The sequence below is a fragment of the Astatotilapia calliptera genome, chromosome 9 (genome assembly GCF_900246225.1).
Source record: "Astatotilapia calliptera chromosome 9, fAstCal1.2, whole genome shotgun sequence".
Lineage (NCBI taxonomy): Eukaryota > Metazoa > Chordata > Actinopteri > Cichliformes > Cichlidae > Astatotilapia > Astatotilapia calliptera.
The window spans coordinates 35834638-35853584 of record NC_039310.1 but is presented as its reverse complement, the minus strand read 5'-3'; the positions used below and the strand labels follow the sequence as shown (position 1 = coordinate 35853584).

The 18947-nt window shown below is 42.6% G+C and overlaps 1 protein-coding gene across 2 annotated transcripts; it reads left to right on the top strand.

Annotated features, from left to right (window-relative positions):
* The first annotated feature begins 2178 nt into the window (after positions 1-2178).
* Positions 2179-10593, top strand: LOC113029757 (uncharacterized). 2 transcript variants are annotated; one of them, XM_026180748.1, is made up of 3 exons: positions 2179-2560; positions 2779-9896; positions 10115-10593. In XM_026180748.1, exon 2 carries the CDS (start codon positions 3520-3522, stop codon positions 9409-9411), a length of 5892 nt encoding a protein of 1963 aa, XP_026036533.1. In that variant the 5' UTR covers positions 2179-2560; positions 2779-3519; the 3' UTR covers positions 9412-9896; positions 10115-10593. The 2 variants fall into 2 exon arrangements, with proteins under 2 accessions (XP_026036533.1, XP_026036532.1); XM_026180747.1 differs by lacking the exon at positions 2179-2560 and having other exon boundaries at positions 2573-9896.
* The last annotated feature ends 8354 nt before the right edge of the window (positions 10594-18947 follow it).

Genomic DNA, 18947 nt, shown 5'->3' with positions numbered 1-18947 from the left:
GCACTTCTGGATGGATGCAAACTGCATTTCGTTGCCCTGTACCTGTGCATGTGCAATGACAATAAAGTTGAATTCTATTCTATTCTATTCTATTCTAAAAGCAACTCATCACCCACTATCTAAAAAACCAACTGAAAAACAAAGTACCGTAATTGTCGGGCTATAAGCCGCTACTTTTTGCACAAGCTTTGAACCCTGCGGCTTTTAGTCAGGTGCGGCTTTTCTATGGATTGTCCATGATTTTTGTCATATCGTAAGACGATTTGTTTTGTTTGTTCCGCTGTTGTACGGCACTACATTGCCTGGCGGAAGGGCATGTGATCAGACACACAGTATCGGGGTTCAAGAGTGGTATGTTGGTCACGTGTCCATCCGCCAGGCAACATAGTGCTGTACAAGTAGCGCGAAAAACAAACTTCAAATTAACGCTACGCGTTCAGCCCGAGGCGTGGATGACGAGCGGCGATAAACTTGCGAAAAGCAAGTTATGCTCAACTCCACCGGTGGAATCTGACAGCGTGGAAAAGTGTGAAAACATCCACGATCACCAACGGATTTCGAAGGGCTGGACTGCTGCATGATGGAGAGGAGGACACCGCCACGACCCTTCTGAGGGTGTTCGACTCTGACACTGACAACGAGGATTTCTTTGGTTTTGAAAGTGACAACAAAGGAAAGGAGCTAAGAGTGGATGACGTAGCCACCCTGAGCCTGTTCGTATCCGACACTGGAGGAGAGGACTTTGGTGGTTTTAGTGCGCAGGAAGAAGAGAAAGATGGTGGTGAATGACTGACTTTTCTTCTTGTTAAAGCCGTGTCACTGCACCTGAGCCTAAAAGGTAGTCCAATCTATTTTTCTGGTGTGCTGCAGGTTATTATTATGTACTACATTTGTTACTCGTTTATGAAGCACAGTACATGTTTCCTACTTGTAATTACCACTACTTGTACATATACCTAAAAAGTTATGCAAATATGTACCCATAACTTGTTTTTCAAAATATTAATAAAAGGGGTGTGTCTCCAAACAGCCATCTCTTTCCTGACAATTCCCTTTGTGCATATTCTCTTACATATGATAAGTCAACATTGAAACACCTGCGGCTTTTGGTCAGGTGCGGCTAATGTATGTACAAAACAGGATTTTCCCCTGATTTTAGCTTGTGCGGCTAATATTCAGGTGCGCTTTGTAGTCCGGGAAATACGGTAATTGTGAGAGGATTTTTATGAAATCAAGTATAATCAAGTGTGCCTTATAATCGAGTGTTCATATATTTTCACATAACCAAGTTTATTGTTAAAGAGAACATAATGCATTCCTTACTTTAGTGTCTGAGATGTTTGACAAGTATACAAGTATGTATTCTTTAACCCAGTGTGTGTGATGTCAGATAAGTGTGATATACTTCTATGTTTTTATTCTTAGTTTGTGTGCAGAGGTCAGATAAGCTTAGGTAATGTCTGGCCTTTTCCCTTTCGGTTAAAAGAGGAAGTACTATGTAACCCATTTTGCCTTATAAATAAAGCAACCAGCCTGCGCTGAGTGTGTGTGATTTTGCTGAGAGGCACACACCCATGCGCATGTCTTAATACTCTCTGAGTCGGTCTGCAGTGTCTTATTTCTCTTACTTGTGAACAAATGTCTTAACCCCTGACAGTAATCAATATATATCTGTCTTGAAAGCCATTTCTAATGACATTCTAGAGACATTATCCAAAAGTGGAGAAAACGTCCAATAGTGACTTCGCTGGCTGACCTACCTAAATTACTCCAAGAGCACATCCACGACTCATCGAGGAAATCACAGAAGAATCCAGAAGAACATCTGAAGAACTGCAGGCCTCCCTTGTCTCAGCTCAGTTAATGATTCAACACTAAGAAAGAGACTTGGTAAAAATGTTGTCCATGGAAAAGTACCAATTTAAGAACAGCTGCTGACCAAAAAGAACAAAGTTTTGTCTAACACCTGCCAAAAACATCCCGATGATACTGACGCTTTTAAGGAAACATTCTGTAGACTAATGAAACATAAAGCTAATACTGTTGTGATATTTTGATACTACGGTTAGCATTTACAGGATATTGTTTTGTAGTAATATTATACAGGAGAACTGTTACTCAATAAGGCCCATTTACTAGTTGTTTTTCTCTTTCTCTCTGACCCATGTATTTGTAGCCCTGGCTATATAAGTAGCTCATTATTTCAATTTGTTCATTAATATTGATAGTTAATTGCAAATGTTTAATGTGTTCAAGAATGTATACCTGCAAAGTATGTGATGTGTGTCAGTTAAATGCACAACCTTTTTATTTGTATTTTGAGGTTTATGTCATTATTTTTGATATGGTATTGATATGTACTACAGCTCCAGTGAACCCTGAAGTAGTCTCAGGTAGAGGGGTGGGAGTAAGTGGGGAGCCGTGTGCACTCTGCAGGAAGCGAGAGAGACGAGAGCTGAACAGTGTCGAGTGAACGCAGAGTTCATAGAAGGGCGACAGACGCATTTTCGGGTTAACGGATAGTTAACTGGAGTCGAGAACTGTTGTACCCTACTGTGAGGTAAAGGTGGATTTTGTCTGACACTTGTACCCAATGTTATTGTGTAAAACGGATTAGCGCTAACACAGCCGCTAGCACAACTGCTAACATAGCCGCTAGCGTAGCCTAGCATATTCGCTAAGCTCTTGTTCTGCTCTGTTTTTATTTATTAAGCTAATGCTAAGATTGAATGTTATCGCATGTGAACTGGCATTTAGCGGAGTTGTGTGATTCAGTAGGAGGAGACGGACGTCTTGCTGGTGTGTCAGAGAGGTCCCTTCTGCTGGTGTGCTGAAGTTATGTGTTCACGTGGGAGCACGTGGAAAGGACGACTGTGAGTGCTGCTGCCGCGGCCTGCTGGTAGCCGTGACCCAGTTTCCCCGCTATCCCCTTGAACTGCCTGGAGGTGTGAGTACTGTTGTTTGCACGTGCTTTTTATTTTTACTGCTTGGCAACAAGTGAAGCGACCATATTGTTTTAGGTCCCAACGCACCCGAGCCACGACTCAGGCCTGCAACGAGGGGTTTGCTAGCAGAAAGACTGTAGCACTTGAGGTGTGTGTGTGTGTTTGGTGAGAGTGCGTGTGGGCCCACAATATTATTTGATTATTTTGTTTCTGTTGAGGTAGATACCTTATCATTGTTTAACAAACTTTATTGATTTTACTTATTTTCTTTGTGTTGTTAATTCAGCATTCACTAAAGTGGAGTTAACTTTATAATTGACCTGCTTGTGTGTGATTTATTTCCATGTAGTGTAGTTTTATTACATATTTAATACCATAAGCATTAAAAAGGGAGTATCAATAGGAAAGTAACAACAGGAACCCAGGGCCCCTCTCAATAGAACGTGGGACGGGTGTTACACAATTATGGAGGCACCGCTGGGATACTCCCGTGCTTAACTTTTCTAGTTTGTTCTTTAAAGGAGTATTTTGTTTACAGATTTTCACAGCCTAGCACACCAGCATTAGGGTTTATATGATGACTACTCGAAAAGAGTCTCAAATTGCACCTGAGCTTAGTAGCTGGTGCAGTAAAGCAGGTATAGACCCAAACCGGGCTTTTGTACTGCATGATGTTCCTTCTGATTTTGACTTATCAGACATTGAAGAGACAGCTCAGTCAGTGAAAGCTTTTGGAAGAGTAAAAGTGAGAGATAGACTAAGAGACACCCAGACAGGCAATAACCTTGTGCTGTGTGAATGCCGTCAAGCTACTCAGCCAGACCGCATACCACCACATGTACAGCCATTGAATGGAGGTCCTGTCTGGAAGATTTCCCTCCTCACTGAATCTGTGAGGTCAGTTGATGACTTCTCAGCCAAGCTTAAGAAACTAATGGTAGAAGAAGGCAAAACAATTGATGATGTTAGTGCCTTGCTGTCTACTGAAACCCCACAGGAAAACTCCCCTGAATCCATCATTCGGGCAGTCGGAGACCTGTTAGCGAAAACTATGCGACCTACCGGTGAGAATACTGCATCTCGACGTCTGCGGATATTCTCTGGCCACTCTCCCACTCCAGCAGGTGAAGAGAGCCTGGATAGCTGGGTTGAGCAGGCTCGCCTGATGATTGAAGAGTGTGACTGCTCTGAGAGAGAGAAGCGAAGGAGAGTAGTTGAGAGCCTAAAGGGACCGGCGTTGGAGATCATCCAAGCTGTACGACGAGATAACCCTGATGCTAGCCCGGAGAGCTATGTAGAGTCTCTAGAAAGTGCATTTGGATCCCTGGAGTCAGGTGAAGACTTGTACCTCGCCTTCAGGAGCCTGGGTCAACAGCGAGGAGAAAAGCTGTCAGACTTCCTGAGAAGATTGGAACGCTCTCTGACCAAGGTAGTGCAGAGAGGGGGTCTCCCTAGCCATCGAGTCGACCGTGCACGTATTGACCAGCTTATACGGGGTGCAACTGAGTCAGAGATAATGTTACTGCAGCTAAGACTCAGAGAAAGAAAGGAAGAGCCACCCGCTTTCCTGAAGCTGCTCAGTGAGATTCGAGAAGAAGAAGACCATGCAAGAGTGAGGCATGAGTCAAACACCACAGTTAGACAAGTGAAAGTTGGCGAAGAGACAAAAGCCAAATCGACAGAGGTTCAAGAGCTCAAAGCCGAGATCAAAGAGTTACGCTCTGAACTTAAAGAGTTAACAAGCAAGCGCTCAGATGCCGAGCTAATGTTGAAACAAACCAAGAAAGTTGCTGAGACTGGCGCGGAGAATGAAGTCCAACAGTTAAAGCAGCAAGTTCAACAGTTACAACACCAGCTGACTGTTATGGCAGTGTCACAGGGTTCAACCCAAACTGACTCAACAAAGAGAGATGGGAGGGCCAGACGAAGCAAGGTAAACAGACCATATGCTGCAAAAGATTCAGAAAGTTACTTCTGTTACCGGTGTGGGGAGAATGGCCATATTGCCACCCACTGCATGGCTCCTGAAAACACTGCCAAAGTAATTCAGAGGCTACTCGGAGCCCTTCGTAGGAGCAAAGAGGGAAAAGGAGCTACAGGTGGCGCTTCTGAGCCCACACAGGTCGGTTCCATCCGGAAAAGTTCCGTGCACACATCCTCACAGGGTGGACTCCCAGAAGGATTGGTTGGTCCGTCCATGATGACCGATGTGACCATAGAAGGACAACCATGTAAAGCTCTCCTTGACAGCGGCTCTCGAGTCACCATTATATTTGAGGGCTGGTATTCCCGTTTCATCCCCAATGTGCCCATTCTTCCTTTAAAAGATCTCGCCATATGGGGACTGAGTGATTCCAATTACCCATACAAGGGGTATGTGGCAGTTGAGGTGGGTTTTCCCCCCAACTCAAAGGAAGCTGTAGAGACAGTCACTGTCTTGGCCTTGGTGTGTCCAGATCCAAAGAGCCCAGACCCGGTTCCTGTCATCATTGGCACTAACTCCCAGAAACTGCATTCTCTGCTGAGAGATTGTGAAGAGGTAGGAGGGAAAGATGAGATTCACTCACTGAGGATAAATAGTCTCTCCTCAGAACTGCCCTCATCACTCATTAGCCAACAAACAGGCGTGGTGGGTCATGTGAAGTGGCAAGGCCCCGGGCCAATCACTATCCCTCCCTGTGCAGTACAGTATGCAGTTTGCAAGGTGGAACAACAGCAGCCATTAGACAAAAGTATTCTAATGGTGGAGGTGGGCGAATCTACAAACCTCCCAGCTGGAGTGTTGGTCCCACCTGTAGTACTACCATCTTCTGAGATGGACACTAACAGTTTCACACTTCTGCTAAGAAACGAGTCCCAAAGAGAGACTATTGTCCCCACTGGTACAGTGCTAGCTCAGGTGTACTTGGTGGACACTGTCACTGAGTTAACAAAGACCTCCGCCCAAGAAAGGTCTATTAACCCTGAACTGTTTGACTTTGGAGATTCTCCTATCCCTGAAGAGTGGAAAGCCAGGTTAGCAGCAAAGTTATCAAAAAGAGCGGATGTTTTTTCCCTGGAGGAGTGGGACGTCGGCTTAGCCAAAGGTGTCACTCACCACATAAGGCTGAGAGACCCTCGACCATTCAGGGAGAGATCTCGCAGAATCGCACCTGCTGACATTGAAGATGTCCGACGCCATCTACAAGAACTGCTGGCAGCCGGCATAATCAAAGAGTCACGCAGTCCGTATGCTTCCCCGATTGTCATAGTCAGGAAGAAGAATGGCAAGGTGCGGATGTGTATTGATTACCGTCTACTGAACTCCAGAACCATCCCAGACCAGTACACTATGCCACGCATAGATGATGCACTGGATTGTCTGACAGGAAGCAAGTGGTTTTCTGTACTGGACCTGAGAAGTGGATATTATCAAGTGGAGATGTCTGAGGCTGATAAAGAGAAAACAGCTTTTATCTGTCCTCTTGGGTTTTTCCAGTTTGAGAGGATGCCTCAAGGCATCACTGGCGCACCCGCAACCTTTCAAAGGTTAATGGAGAGAGCTGTTGGAGACATGAACCTGATTCAAGTCCTTGTGTATCTGGATGACCTTATTGTGTTTGGCAGGACACTGGAGGAGCACGAGGAACGGTTACTTAAAGTCCTGGACCGGCTGGAGGAGTGTGGTCTCAAAGTCTCCATTGACAAATGCCAATTTTGCCAACCCCAGGTGAAGTTCTTGGGACACATTGTCTCTGCCTCTGGAGTTGCCACTGATCCTGAGAAAGTGAGTGCGGTGACTCACTGGAAGAAACCCACTGATCTGAAATCCCTAAGATCTTTTCTCGGATTTTGTGGATACTACCGGCGGTTCATCGAGAACTACTCCGCCATAGTCCGCCCTTTGACAGAACTGACCAAGGGATATCCTCCTGCACAGGGTAGCAAAAGGGGTTTCACTAAAGGAAAGCAAAATAGCTACTTTCGAGTTGCCGAGCCTTTTGGTGATCGGTGGACCCCAGCTTGTGATGATGCCTTTCAGAGCATTGTTTACAAGCTCACACATGCTCCAGTCTTGGCATTTGCTGATCCAGCCAAACCATACATCCTACATGTTGATGCAAGTTTGGATGGGCCAGGAGCAGTCCTGAACCAAGAGTGCCCAGAAGGACTCCGCCCGGTAGCGTTTGCCAGCCGCAAGTTGAGTCATGCAGAACGGAACTACCCAGTTCACCAACTGGAGTTTTTGGCTCTGAAATGGGCAGTAGTGGAAAAGTTCCATGACTACCTTTATGGGGCTAAGTTCACGGTGAGAACTGATAATAACCCACTCACCTACGTCCTGACCACTGCCAGGTTGAACGCGACAGGTCATCGGTGGCTAGCAGCACTCTCCACCTATGATTTTAGCATTCAATATAAGCCCGGCCGTGAAAATGTGGATGCCGACTCACTGTCCAGGAGTCCGCAAGACACAACAGATGGATGGGTGGATATCCCACCTTCTGGGGTAAAAGCTTTGTGTCGTCGGATCACTACAGATGGTTTTCAAGAACACACCACCAGATTTGTTGACCAGCTGGGTGTTTCGCCAGACGCCATTCCAGCTTTATATGCAAACTTCACTCAGATAGAAGTGGGCCCGCTGGAACAGCTAAGCCTGAAAGAACTGTCAGAAGCCCAAGACTCTGATCCAGTTATAGGTGTGGTGAAACCTCAGGTTGAGAGATACCAAAGTGTTTCAGCTTCCACGCATGCAAACCCAGATGTTGTGTTGCTGATACGAGAAAGATCCAAGTTAAAGGTTAAGCGTGGCCTTCTGTACAGAGTCACAACAAGACCCTCTGGCCGAGAAGTGAGTCAGATCGTCTTGCCTGCTAAGTATCGGCCAATGGTACTAAAATCAGTGCATGATGATGCTGGTCACCTGGGCACAGAACGAACTACAGAGCTCATTAAAGACCGGTTTTACTGGCCCAGAGTGGCATCTGAAGTTGCAACATACATACAGAACTGTGGAAGGTGTGTAGCTAGGAAGTCCATCCCACAGAAAGCTGCTCCTTTACAGCACATTACCAGTAATGGCCCACTAGACCTGGTCTGCATAGACTTTCTTTCTATTGAGCCAGACTCTAAAGGCATGGCTAATGTGCTGGTTGTCACTGATCATTACACCAGGTATGCTCAAGCATTTCCCACAAAAGATCAGAAAGCACTGACTGTCGCCAAAGTCCTTTTTGAAAAGTTCTTTGTGCATTATGGATTGCCGGCTCGCATTCACTCAGACCAGGGTAGAGATTTTGAGAGCAAGCTCATTAAGGAGCTATTGACCCTGCTGGGCATTCGTAAGTCCCGAACGTCACCTTACCACCCTCAGGGTGACCCGCAGCCTGAGCGTTTCAACCGTACTTTGCTAGCAATGTTGGGCACCCTGGATCCAGCTAAAAAGCCTAAGTGGAGCCAGCATATAAGCCAGCTAGTACATGCTTACAACACCACTAGAAATGATGCCACAGGATACTCGCCCTACTTCCTCATGTTTGGAAGAGAGGCGCGACTACCCATTGACCTGTGTTTTGGTGTGGGGTCAGATGAAGAAAATGACTTAAAGCACCACCAGTATGTGGCTAACATGAGAAAAGAACTTCAAAAAGCTTACCAGCTAGCCGCTGATGCAGCTTCCAGGAACAATGAACGAAACAAGAGACTGTATGATGCGAGAGTTCGGAATCAGACACTTGAGGAAGGTGATCGGGTGCTGGTTCGGAATCTGGGCCTCACAGGAAAGCACAAACTACAAGACAGATGGAACTCACTACCTTACATAGTGATTGCCAAGTTACCCAATCTCCCTGTGTATCGTGTAAAACCAGAGAGAGGAACTGGTATTGTGAGGACCGTGCATAGGGATCACCTGCTGCCCATTGGTTACATGGTCAGGATGTCTGCTCCATCAGAAAAGACAGCGCGACCAAAGAGACCAAGGACCAGGGCACAGCAAGTAAGGTGTGAAGATGAAAGTCAGACACAAAATTTGGAGCATCTGAGTGAAGATGATTGGTCCTCAGAGTCTGAAGAACAGTGTGTCTACTATGAACCTCCTTTAGCCTTTCGCGACAGTGTTGAACCTCGACGTGAGGAGGTTGTGAGCCTTCCTGACCATATGGAAAGTGATCATCCCAGTGTTCATGAATTGTCCGAGGTGGAGGAACAGGGGGAAGAACTCTCAGTAGTAGTAGATCAGACGGAGGAAAGTTCACAGCAACACCAAGACTTGGTGGAGGCTGAAGAGCTGGAGGACAGAGATGTTCCTACACCTAGTATCTCAGTTGGGGGTGCTGACTCACCCTATGACCTCCAAACAAAAAGGAGAGTGAGACCTGTTTTGCGCCTCAGTTATGATGAACTTGGAAGGCCCACTGACAGACCTGTGACTATTAGTTACCGAGGTATGGTAATTCAGATTTGCTACGACCCTGACTCCTAAATGTTAATGCCCTAGCCAGTACTCTTTAGTGAGATTTTAACTGGCCTAATGAAAATAGGTCTGATGGGGACATTCAGACATTCAGAAGGGGGAGGGTGTAGCCCTGGCTATATAAGTAGCTCATTATTTCAATTTGTTCATTAATATTGATAGTTAATTGCAAATGTTTAATGTGTTCAAGAATGTATACCTGCAAAGTATGTGATGTGTGTCAGTTAAATGCACAACCTTTTTATTTGTATTTTGAGGTTTATGTCATTATTTTTGATATGGTATTGATATGTACTACAGCTCCAGTGAACCCTGAAGTAGTCTCAGGTAGAGGGGTGGGAGTAAGTGGGGAGCCGTGTGCACTCTGCAGGAAGCGAGAGAGACGAGAGCTGAACAGTGTCGAGTGAACGCAGAGTTCATAGAAGGGCGACAGACGCATTTTCGGGTTAACGGATAGTTAACTGGAGTCGAGAACTGTTGTACCCTACTGTGAGGTAAAGGTGGATTTTGTCTGACACTTGTACCCAATGTTATTGTGTAAAACGGATTAGCGCTAACACAGCCGCTAGCACAACTGCTAACATAGCCGCTAGCGTAGCCTAGCATATTCGCTAAGCTCTTGTTCTGCTCTGTTTTTATTTATTAAGCTAATGCTAAGATTGAATGTTATCGCATGTGAACTGGCATTTAGCGGAGTTGTGTGATTCAGTAGGAGGAGACGGACGTCTTGCTGGTGTGTCAGAGAGGTCCCTTCTGCTGGTGTGCTGAAGTTATGTGTTCACGTGGGAGCACGTGGAAAGGACGACTGTGAGTGCTGCTGCCGCGGCCTGCTGGTAGCCGTGACCCAGTTTCCCCGCTATCCCCTTGAACTGCCTGGAGGTGTGAGTACTGTTGTTTGCACGTGCTTTTTATTTTTACTGCTTGGCAACAAGTGAAGCGACCATATTGTTTTAGGTCCCAACGCACCCGAGCCACGACTCAGGCCTGCAACGAGGGGTTTGCTAGCAGAAAGACTGTAGCACTTGAGGTGTGTGTGTGTGTTTGGTGAGAGTGCGTGTGGGCCCACAATATTATTTGATTATTTTGTTTCTGTTGAGGTAGATACCTTATCATTGTTTAACAAACTTTATTGATTTTACTTATTTTCTTTGTGTTGTTAATTCAGCATTCACTAAAGTGGAGTTAACTTTATAATTGACCTGCTTGTGTGTGATTTATTTCCATGTAGTGTAGTTTTATTACATATTTAATACCATAAGCATTAAAAAGGGAGTATCAATAGGAAAGTAACAACAGGAACCCAGGGCCCCTCTCAATAGAACGTGGGACGGGTGTTACATATTGATGTGTAAGACTCACAGGCTGGTACCCCAAGGTCGAAAATACCACAGAGACGAGACCACTTCCTTACTCCCATCCTCCCTTCCTTATGATTTAGAAAAGAGCTTGTTAAAGGCCAGGTGGTTCGTTTCAGAATTCACTAATGAAAGAACTCTGTATTCTATGTCTAGGAGTGTATTTTGCTGGGATGATTATAAATTGTAGCTGAACTGATAAACTACACAAAGGATACTTCTTTGCTCACAAGGAAGGAAGACGTTTCCTTATTTGGTCTGTACCGGTTTGAACTGAGAATCTGCTGACACACGAACCTTTTTCCTCTATATAAGCTGTTGTATGATAAATAAACCTTTGAGTCGATTTGGGAAGGCAACCTGAAGCAGTCTGTGTTTCCTTGTTCTCCCAAGCTACTCCCGACGTCGTAACTAACCCAGCTGAGCGGCATACCTGAGTGTTACTTTGAATAATTAGGAGGAAAGGACAAAACTCTGCTTATCGGTGCTCACGCCTTGGAGGGAAACCGGGACGGAGATTTTCCCTTCAAATACAGTTTTTCATAAAAAGAACATCTTACCAAGAGTTGGAATTTAGCAGTTCAGATTCCATCTTTTATTGATTCAGTTCCGTATCAACTCTCATTGGGTTCTCATTTGCTCCACACTAAGCAGCATATCAAATACATTCTGCATGCTATGTGGTCAAATGTTTGCATGTTGGAGGTACTTCAACTATTTTTTTGTGATCAATTTTGGGGTCATTACTTAAAAAAGTAATTATTACACATATAACACAGGACACTTTTCCTTTAAGTAACACTGTACATTACATTACTTTCTCATTTCTCATTCACTGCCTTTGTTACCCGCTGAAGTTCAGGGTCTGTCTGCTGGAATGGGGTCAGCATTCACTCATCTCTAACAACACTCTGGGCTGTGAGCTAGCTAAGCGTTAACATGCTGTCTATGCAGGTTCTTGCAAAGAGCCAAAGTTGTGTTAGCAGCATAATGCAGTTGTTTCTGTCCTGGATGCAGTTTGCACTTTACCATCGCGGTATCGTCCATTTATGCAAAAAACAAAAAAGAAAAAAAAGAAAAATGTCCATATTCATGCTGTAGACCACTATTTTCCTACTCCTCCACGCATTAGCTGAATTGAAATCAGCTGATTGTAGCATAGTGCAAGTGGAACTGGTAAGTGGAAATATTACAGCACCCGAGATGTGTAGTCCTGTGTAGTCCTGATAAACCCGCATGACAACCTCCTGTAAATGTGAGCTTTATAGCCCGAGAAAGCACATAATCTCCAGAAGTTTATACTTGCAAACAACAGAGTGAGTTCACCTCTGCATTTTTAATGATAGCCTAGATTACTGCAGGCAAAAAATATTACTTGCACATTCTCTAATGTGAAATTTTCATCTCTTCCGTGCATTGTGCCCTTTATCATCAGATAAAAGCAAATCATTAGCTTGTGCAACATGTTTTGTGATCACAGGGGCTTGTAATGAATTTGAGAAAGGAAGAAGAACTCAAAAGTAATGTCAAGCTTTTGCCTTTAAGGCACACCAACTGGGAACCATTGAGCTTAGCTAATTGAAGTTGGGTTTTGTTCTGCATGGTGCCCACTGAAAAAGAAACGTCTTGACTTGAAAATTGTTACTCAAGTTGATTGGGGATGAGAGCAGCAGTGAGCCAAATATATTCATAAACACTGTTGTTCGTGTTGCCCTGATGAAGGCAGAAAAGCAGTTCTTAGGGGAGTTCATTTAGGGCTGCGCTTGATAAGAGAACTGTAGCTGTATCTCCAGTGACATCTGAAAGATTTTTAACAGATCAAATACAAAGCCAAACAAAAAAAAGAATTAATTGCCATTCCCTCCCTTACAAAATCATTCCCAAACCTTTCACAAAAGCAACACTGCTTGACAATGGCCATGATGGAACCCAACACCATTTGCTTTATCTCCAATGCTTGGAAAACATTTGCTGTTTACCATGTGTTTACTGTGATGAATTGTGCTTCCTCAATAATCCCCAGTCTAGAATCACCAATTAGCCAAGCTTAGTTTGGCAGTGAACTGTGCTTGTGTACAGTGCCAGAGAAGTGAAACTTTGACAGAAAAAAGACGACATGTTATTTACTCTGCTGACAGAACCACAATGCTCAATGCTCACAAAACACAGAGCAGAAGCCTTCTCATGGCTGACAGCTGGCCTCCAAAAACCTCTTTCTCTTTGCCTTCCAAAACTTTCCAGGAGCAAGCAGATCCACCATTTGCGATGACAGCACAAGGACAGGGTTTAGTGCAATTCAGGACCCCCACCCCCCCAACAAAAGAAAAAAGCTGTAGTTAGCTGCATCATTCACACCACAAGACATTATTGGTTATGTTTGGCTAGGTGGGTATGCAAAAACAAAAATTCCTTAAGGGAAGGATCACAAAGTTTTGGACAAAAAAAACTTTGTAAAGGCTAATGAGGCCTTCTTGGTGGTAATATTAGGTAATATTGTTTTTGTTGTGGTTGTTTCTATTTTTCCTTCTTTACTTGGCTCCATCATAGCACTGGAAGTTGGAGGAAGAAGAAGGTCTGCTATTTGGAGTTAACTCTACCTTCTAAACACTAATTCCTTTACATGCATCATTAGATTTCCTGTCAGTGCCATAAACAATGAAGGATGACTCACAGAACTACTACGAAATGTTGGCCCTTTAGTAATATGCAACAAGACCTATTTATTTTTACTTTCTTTCAGTTCATGAAACAAAACATTTTAGAGGTCAGAATCAAAACTTTTGCAAACTTCACCATGTTCATAAAATAGATTGTACTGTCACATTGTGAAGAAACCTCCCTCGGTGGAGAGATTGGACCTTTGAACCCAGAGCTTCATAAAATGGTTCTGTGAAATACTAAAAAGCCCAGGTCAGACTTCTCATTGTCTCTGTTTGAAGCTCGGACTGAGACCTATCTCCTGCAAAGTATGACAAATTGCTTCTGCTTCGGCAAGATGAGCAAACAGAGTGCAGTGGTTCTGTGATTAAATATGGGTGTCTGGTATGCTCTGTCTGAGCAAATATAGACATGTCCCTATCCTTGCCCTTTATTAATATAAAAAACATCAAGCTGCAACCTGATGTTGAAAAGCATTGGTTAAAAAAAGGCCTTAGAAGACTGTTCAGTGTATACATCTCATTATTTAGAAGTTAATTTATTGAAAGCTTTGCCAGTTCTTGTAAAATGTCATTGTGCTTTGGCATGGAAGGAGATATAAAACATAGTTAAAGTCAAATGAAGGCTAACTCATTCAGTGTACTGCAGCTTTCGCATATGTTTTACCAGGCTTAATTATGTATATTTGATTGGAGCAATGCACATTCATCAATGTTCTTCTTGCATGGATTGAATAAACACCAGTGGGAATTATTATGATTGGATTCAAAGATTGGTATGATGATTGGGTATATTTATATCAAGATAAAAAAAAATCAGAAGAAGGATATACATTCAATGTCAGCTGACAAACTACACATTTCAAGTCAATTACTTTCTATAAAAGGCACTGTTGGAGTTTTTGGGTGCCCTATTTTTTACGAGTTCGTATTTTTTCTCAGAACGTTATTCACCAAAAAATTAAGGGTAGCAGTTTGGAGCCCCATATTTACTGGCTTGTATGGGACCAAGAGCCTAGACCTTTTCTAGTAGCTGTGGGAGGATCACAGACTGTATATAAAAGATGGATGTAGCCAACTTGACTTGAATGTTGCTATTTGGAAAGCTTGTACTTTGCAATACATGTAAGGCTAACACCCTTTGTTGTCTCTGTCAAAGGTGCTGCTACAAAACCAAAGTTGAATCTAGCCTTATCTAATCTTTACCATGACAATCGCAGCATGCCATTGTTTATCAAGGAATAGCAATGTATATTAAAAATGGATAGTAGTGTTCATATTTGCTAATTAAGCCTAAACATGGCTAAACAGTTCATATCATATATCAGTGTTTTCAACGCTGGTTTATCATCACTTGTCTGATATGTCTGACTTTTTGTTTCTGCTTTGCATTCACCGCTGCACTGACTTAATTACGTCCATTATTTACATACAGTCTATAATTTCATCATGCAATTTACTTCTGACAGTTTTACACAAGCTTCTAAGTTGGATGTGTGGAGTATGACACTTCCACATTTGTGTCTGAGAGTGGAAGCAAGGATATCAATGAAGAACAGCAAGCTGTCAAGTTACTCAACACCACAAAAATTTTGTAACATGGGGTTATACACTGACTATAATAAATTAATTCATTGAGTTGAACAGATGCAACATGCACATTTAAATCTGCTTTCCTAAACCAAAAACAATTATAAACTGTTGCATAACAACGATTCCCTACTTTGGCCACATATAATAATGTATACTTTATTGATTATTCTCTCTGCATTTAACCCATTTACTCAGTGAAGCAGTGGGCAGCCACCAATCCAGCGCCCGGGGAGCAGTGTGTAGGTTTGAGTTAAAATACATATTTATATCAGGGGCGTCCATCCTTTTTCTTAGTAAAGCAGGTACAGAAATTTCAGTTCTGCGTGTTTGATAAAAGTCTTGTGAAAATCAGAGAGCTGTTTTTCATCTACTGATGGATGCTTAGAAAAACCACTAAACTGTTAAATGATTTGTTTCATAATTTATTTAGGAGCCCAAATTTCTGTAATACTTAATGTACATAAGTGTTCGCTAGCTGATGGCTTAATTTAAATAAGCCCTGCAGTCAAACTCACTTGGAGAGGAATATCTAGAAGATCCTCCTGGTCTCGGGAGCTGTAGGGACTTAATATATCTTAATTACATCTTGCCTGCTTTAGTGTATGTGTGCATGTGTGTGGGTGATGTTGACACAAATGATATTAAGCCTGCTTTACATTCTCTGGAAGAGTTTAGATATCTAACAGTGTTTCTGAAAGACTGGAAACACATATGAAGCAGTCTAAATCCAACTTTATGTCCTGCAACACATATGAGGTGTGATTCTAAAAAAGTTCTGAGAATTGGCTCATAAAATAAATAAATACATAAAAAAGACCCAACTTACTAACTGAAGATTTCAACTTTTAACCTGTTCACTATCATCTTCTTTGGTATGTCCAAATAGTTCATAGTGATGCTTTTTTTTTTTTTTTTTACATTTCTTCTGTTATGCTGCCTTGTACGTGTGAACTGTGATGTGGGCTGGATGTCCTCCATGGGGTTCAAATGGTGATCTTTCAACTAAACTTTTCATTTTTGGGAACTAGGCGAAGTTGCAGGAAGGCAAATCAAGGGGCCCAGTTAGTAAGGAAAGAAAAAAAAACTCCAACATTTTTAATGCGCTTTGTACAGGCACACGGGGACACTCTGGCATACTGGAAACAAGGACGACCGTGCCTGTTGTACTACTTTCAAGATTTAAGAAGGAACTAAAGATTCTTCAACTGAAAACTAAGGGAAACCATAAGCCATGTGGCATATGGTCGCCTGCTCATCCAACTGCTAAACCGGCATCCAGCAGAGTGACTCTTACAGCCAGCTTAGTCCTCCACTCTTTGGCAGTTCATCAGCTACCTCGTGGTGGTTACTAGGCCTCCTTGTTGCTCGTGTTTTATTTTTTTGCCTTGTACTTACTATCATCTCCCTGTGACCCTAGTTGTCTCGACTCTGCCATCACTCCTGGATTCACACACCCAGTGTTGCCAACTCCTCAGTAAGGAAAATCGCTATTGGCTGTCCTAAAAGTCGCTAGAAGTTGCCAAATGACGTCATCGCCTAATTTGCATAATTGGTCATGCTAATGTAATTGTAACCTACACTGTTGGAGAGAGAAATAACATCGTGGAAGAGACATAAAGTCAGTAAAAAAGATCCTAAATGCAGTTAGAATTTATTTAGAACTACAAATTAAATTTCTTTTAGCAATTATTGTTTTTAATGTCACAATTCCAACCCTGCTCCTTTATCCAGGCCTGGACTGGCAAAAGTGACCCAAAATTGGCACTCTGGTGGAGTTACTTTGTGTGTGAGAGTGTGTGTTTATAAGTAGTTTTAAACCTTGTGATCCACAAAACAGCATAACAGTAAAAGAAGAATTGACTGCGTTACAGTCGGTGCGGAAGCAGCGGCTTCACTCATGCGCGATTCATTTGCCGTTTGGACGCACAGGTGTGAACGTCTCCTGCCCTGATAGCAGCTGGGGGAGGACTATCCTCCGCCTGGGAGCGCTTTAGCACGGGTGAGGTGCCCAAGGCAGCTCCGCTGCGTGTTGAGAGTAAGAGCGATACGCGTTTTCACGTCAAAAAGTCGTCATAAATAAGGCTCCAATAATACCAGAAAAAGTTGCCAGATTTGTCGCTAGTCGCTTTTTTTTAGAAAAAAAGTCGCTAAGGTGTCTGAAAACTCGCTAAATATAGCGACAAAGTCGCTAAGTTGGCAACACTGCACACACCCCACCCTTCAGCCAGACACTCACTCAGCTACCCTCCCTGAAGCCTCTCATATACCATCTGCAAGTAATCTGTGAACAATCAAGCCTTGTTAAATATCAGATGGTTTCGTCCATTGAGTCTGCTTTTGGGTCCACCCGTACGTACTGGCCTTCTGGCTCATGATATGGCCCCCATGTTTCTTTTTTAATGAGAACAATGTTAACACTAGTTGAAACAAATTAATGGTCACTAATAATTTATCAATCAATTGAATACTCATTCAATTTAGAAGAAGTTAAACTTCATAATGCCTTATTTTAATAAAACAAGGTTTGGACTGTCTGGGATTTGATAAAAAGAAAAGATTATTTATACCAACAATTCAGCCAAAGCAGATGGACATAAGCATGAGGGCGTAATCACAACAGTTGTAATCGCATTTGAAAATTTCTGTGGAGGATTTAACCATGTATTCCTTTTTTTTCTTTTACTACAGATGCAGCTTTTTGAATTCAGAAATGATGAGCACATTCCCCCAAGAGCAGCACAAATTTGTATAGTTTTCTGTCACAGTAGACAAAGACAAAACAAAAAAACAATGGATGTACAGTATGTGCTGGTATTAGTACTCAGTAACTAAATGAAAATGTTTCAATGTGAGGTTGCATTCAAAGTGCTTCATTATTCCAAACAACACTTCCACCTTTCTCTTCTTGTGATTCTGCTGCCCTCTTCATGATGAATTCAGAGGATTTGCATCAGCTTTAAAACTGACTTTTCACCTCTGGATCAAAGTGACAAATTACACAGTAGGCTGTAAGCAAACAGTAGTGTGTGTGTGTGCGTGTGTGTGTGTGTTTGGTTGAGAGCTGGAGCATATGTGCAGCTTCTACAATGTTTTGATGTGTATTGATGAACTTGCCTGTCAGTATGCCAGCTCTTATAATCCTTTAAAAAGATTGTGATTAATGCTTACCCCCAACTGAATGCACCACCTGGAAAGATGAATACTTGGGATCAATATATATTAAAGTAACCAGTTAGGAAATGCTCTTGTCTCATGCTTCATGTGAGTGATCACAATCAAGTTCTAATCTTTTGAGGCACTGGAAGATTTTAATTTCAGATCACATTTTATTGATTTTTGAATAAATGGATGATATAAACATTTTGTATTTCTTATCACTTCAGATGTATTTTAAATTTTGTCCTGTGAAGATGGAAGAAAGCGCCTGCTGTCAAATATTATCTCTTTCATCAAAACAGTCAATGCTAGAGCCTTCTGATGTAGGCTCATCATTCTGTTCAGATATGAAACTACTACATACTGATTGTGTTTACATGGTTGAATTTGACTTTGAACTTTAGCCTTTTAAAGAGTTAGTGCACCCCCCCCCCCCCCCACTAATTAAATGAATAAATAATAAATATAACAATCAGACATAATTCTTTGTGTAGGAAAAAGTGATGAGTAATAATCATGTATTTGATTTGTTGTGGGGATGTGGTTTGGTTTCACTTGTCCCCTTTGTTTTGGGCACAAATGGACTTCATACACTATTAACTATGATCTGAAATGAATAATTAAGACACCTTTATTCATTTATTTATTCATTTATTTATTAGCCTTCATTTAACCAGGATAATTCTTGAGATTACAAATATTTCACAAGAGTGTCATGGGAAGTGAAGTGACCTGTAGCTGATCACAAAATTGAAATGAGCAAAGAACAAAGCCCACCTGACTT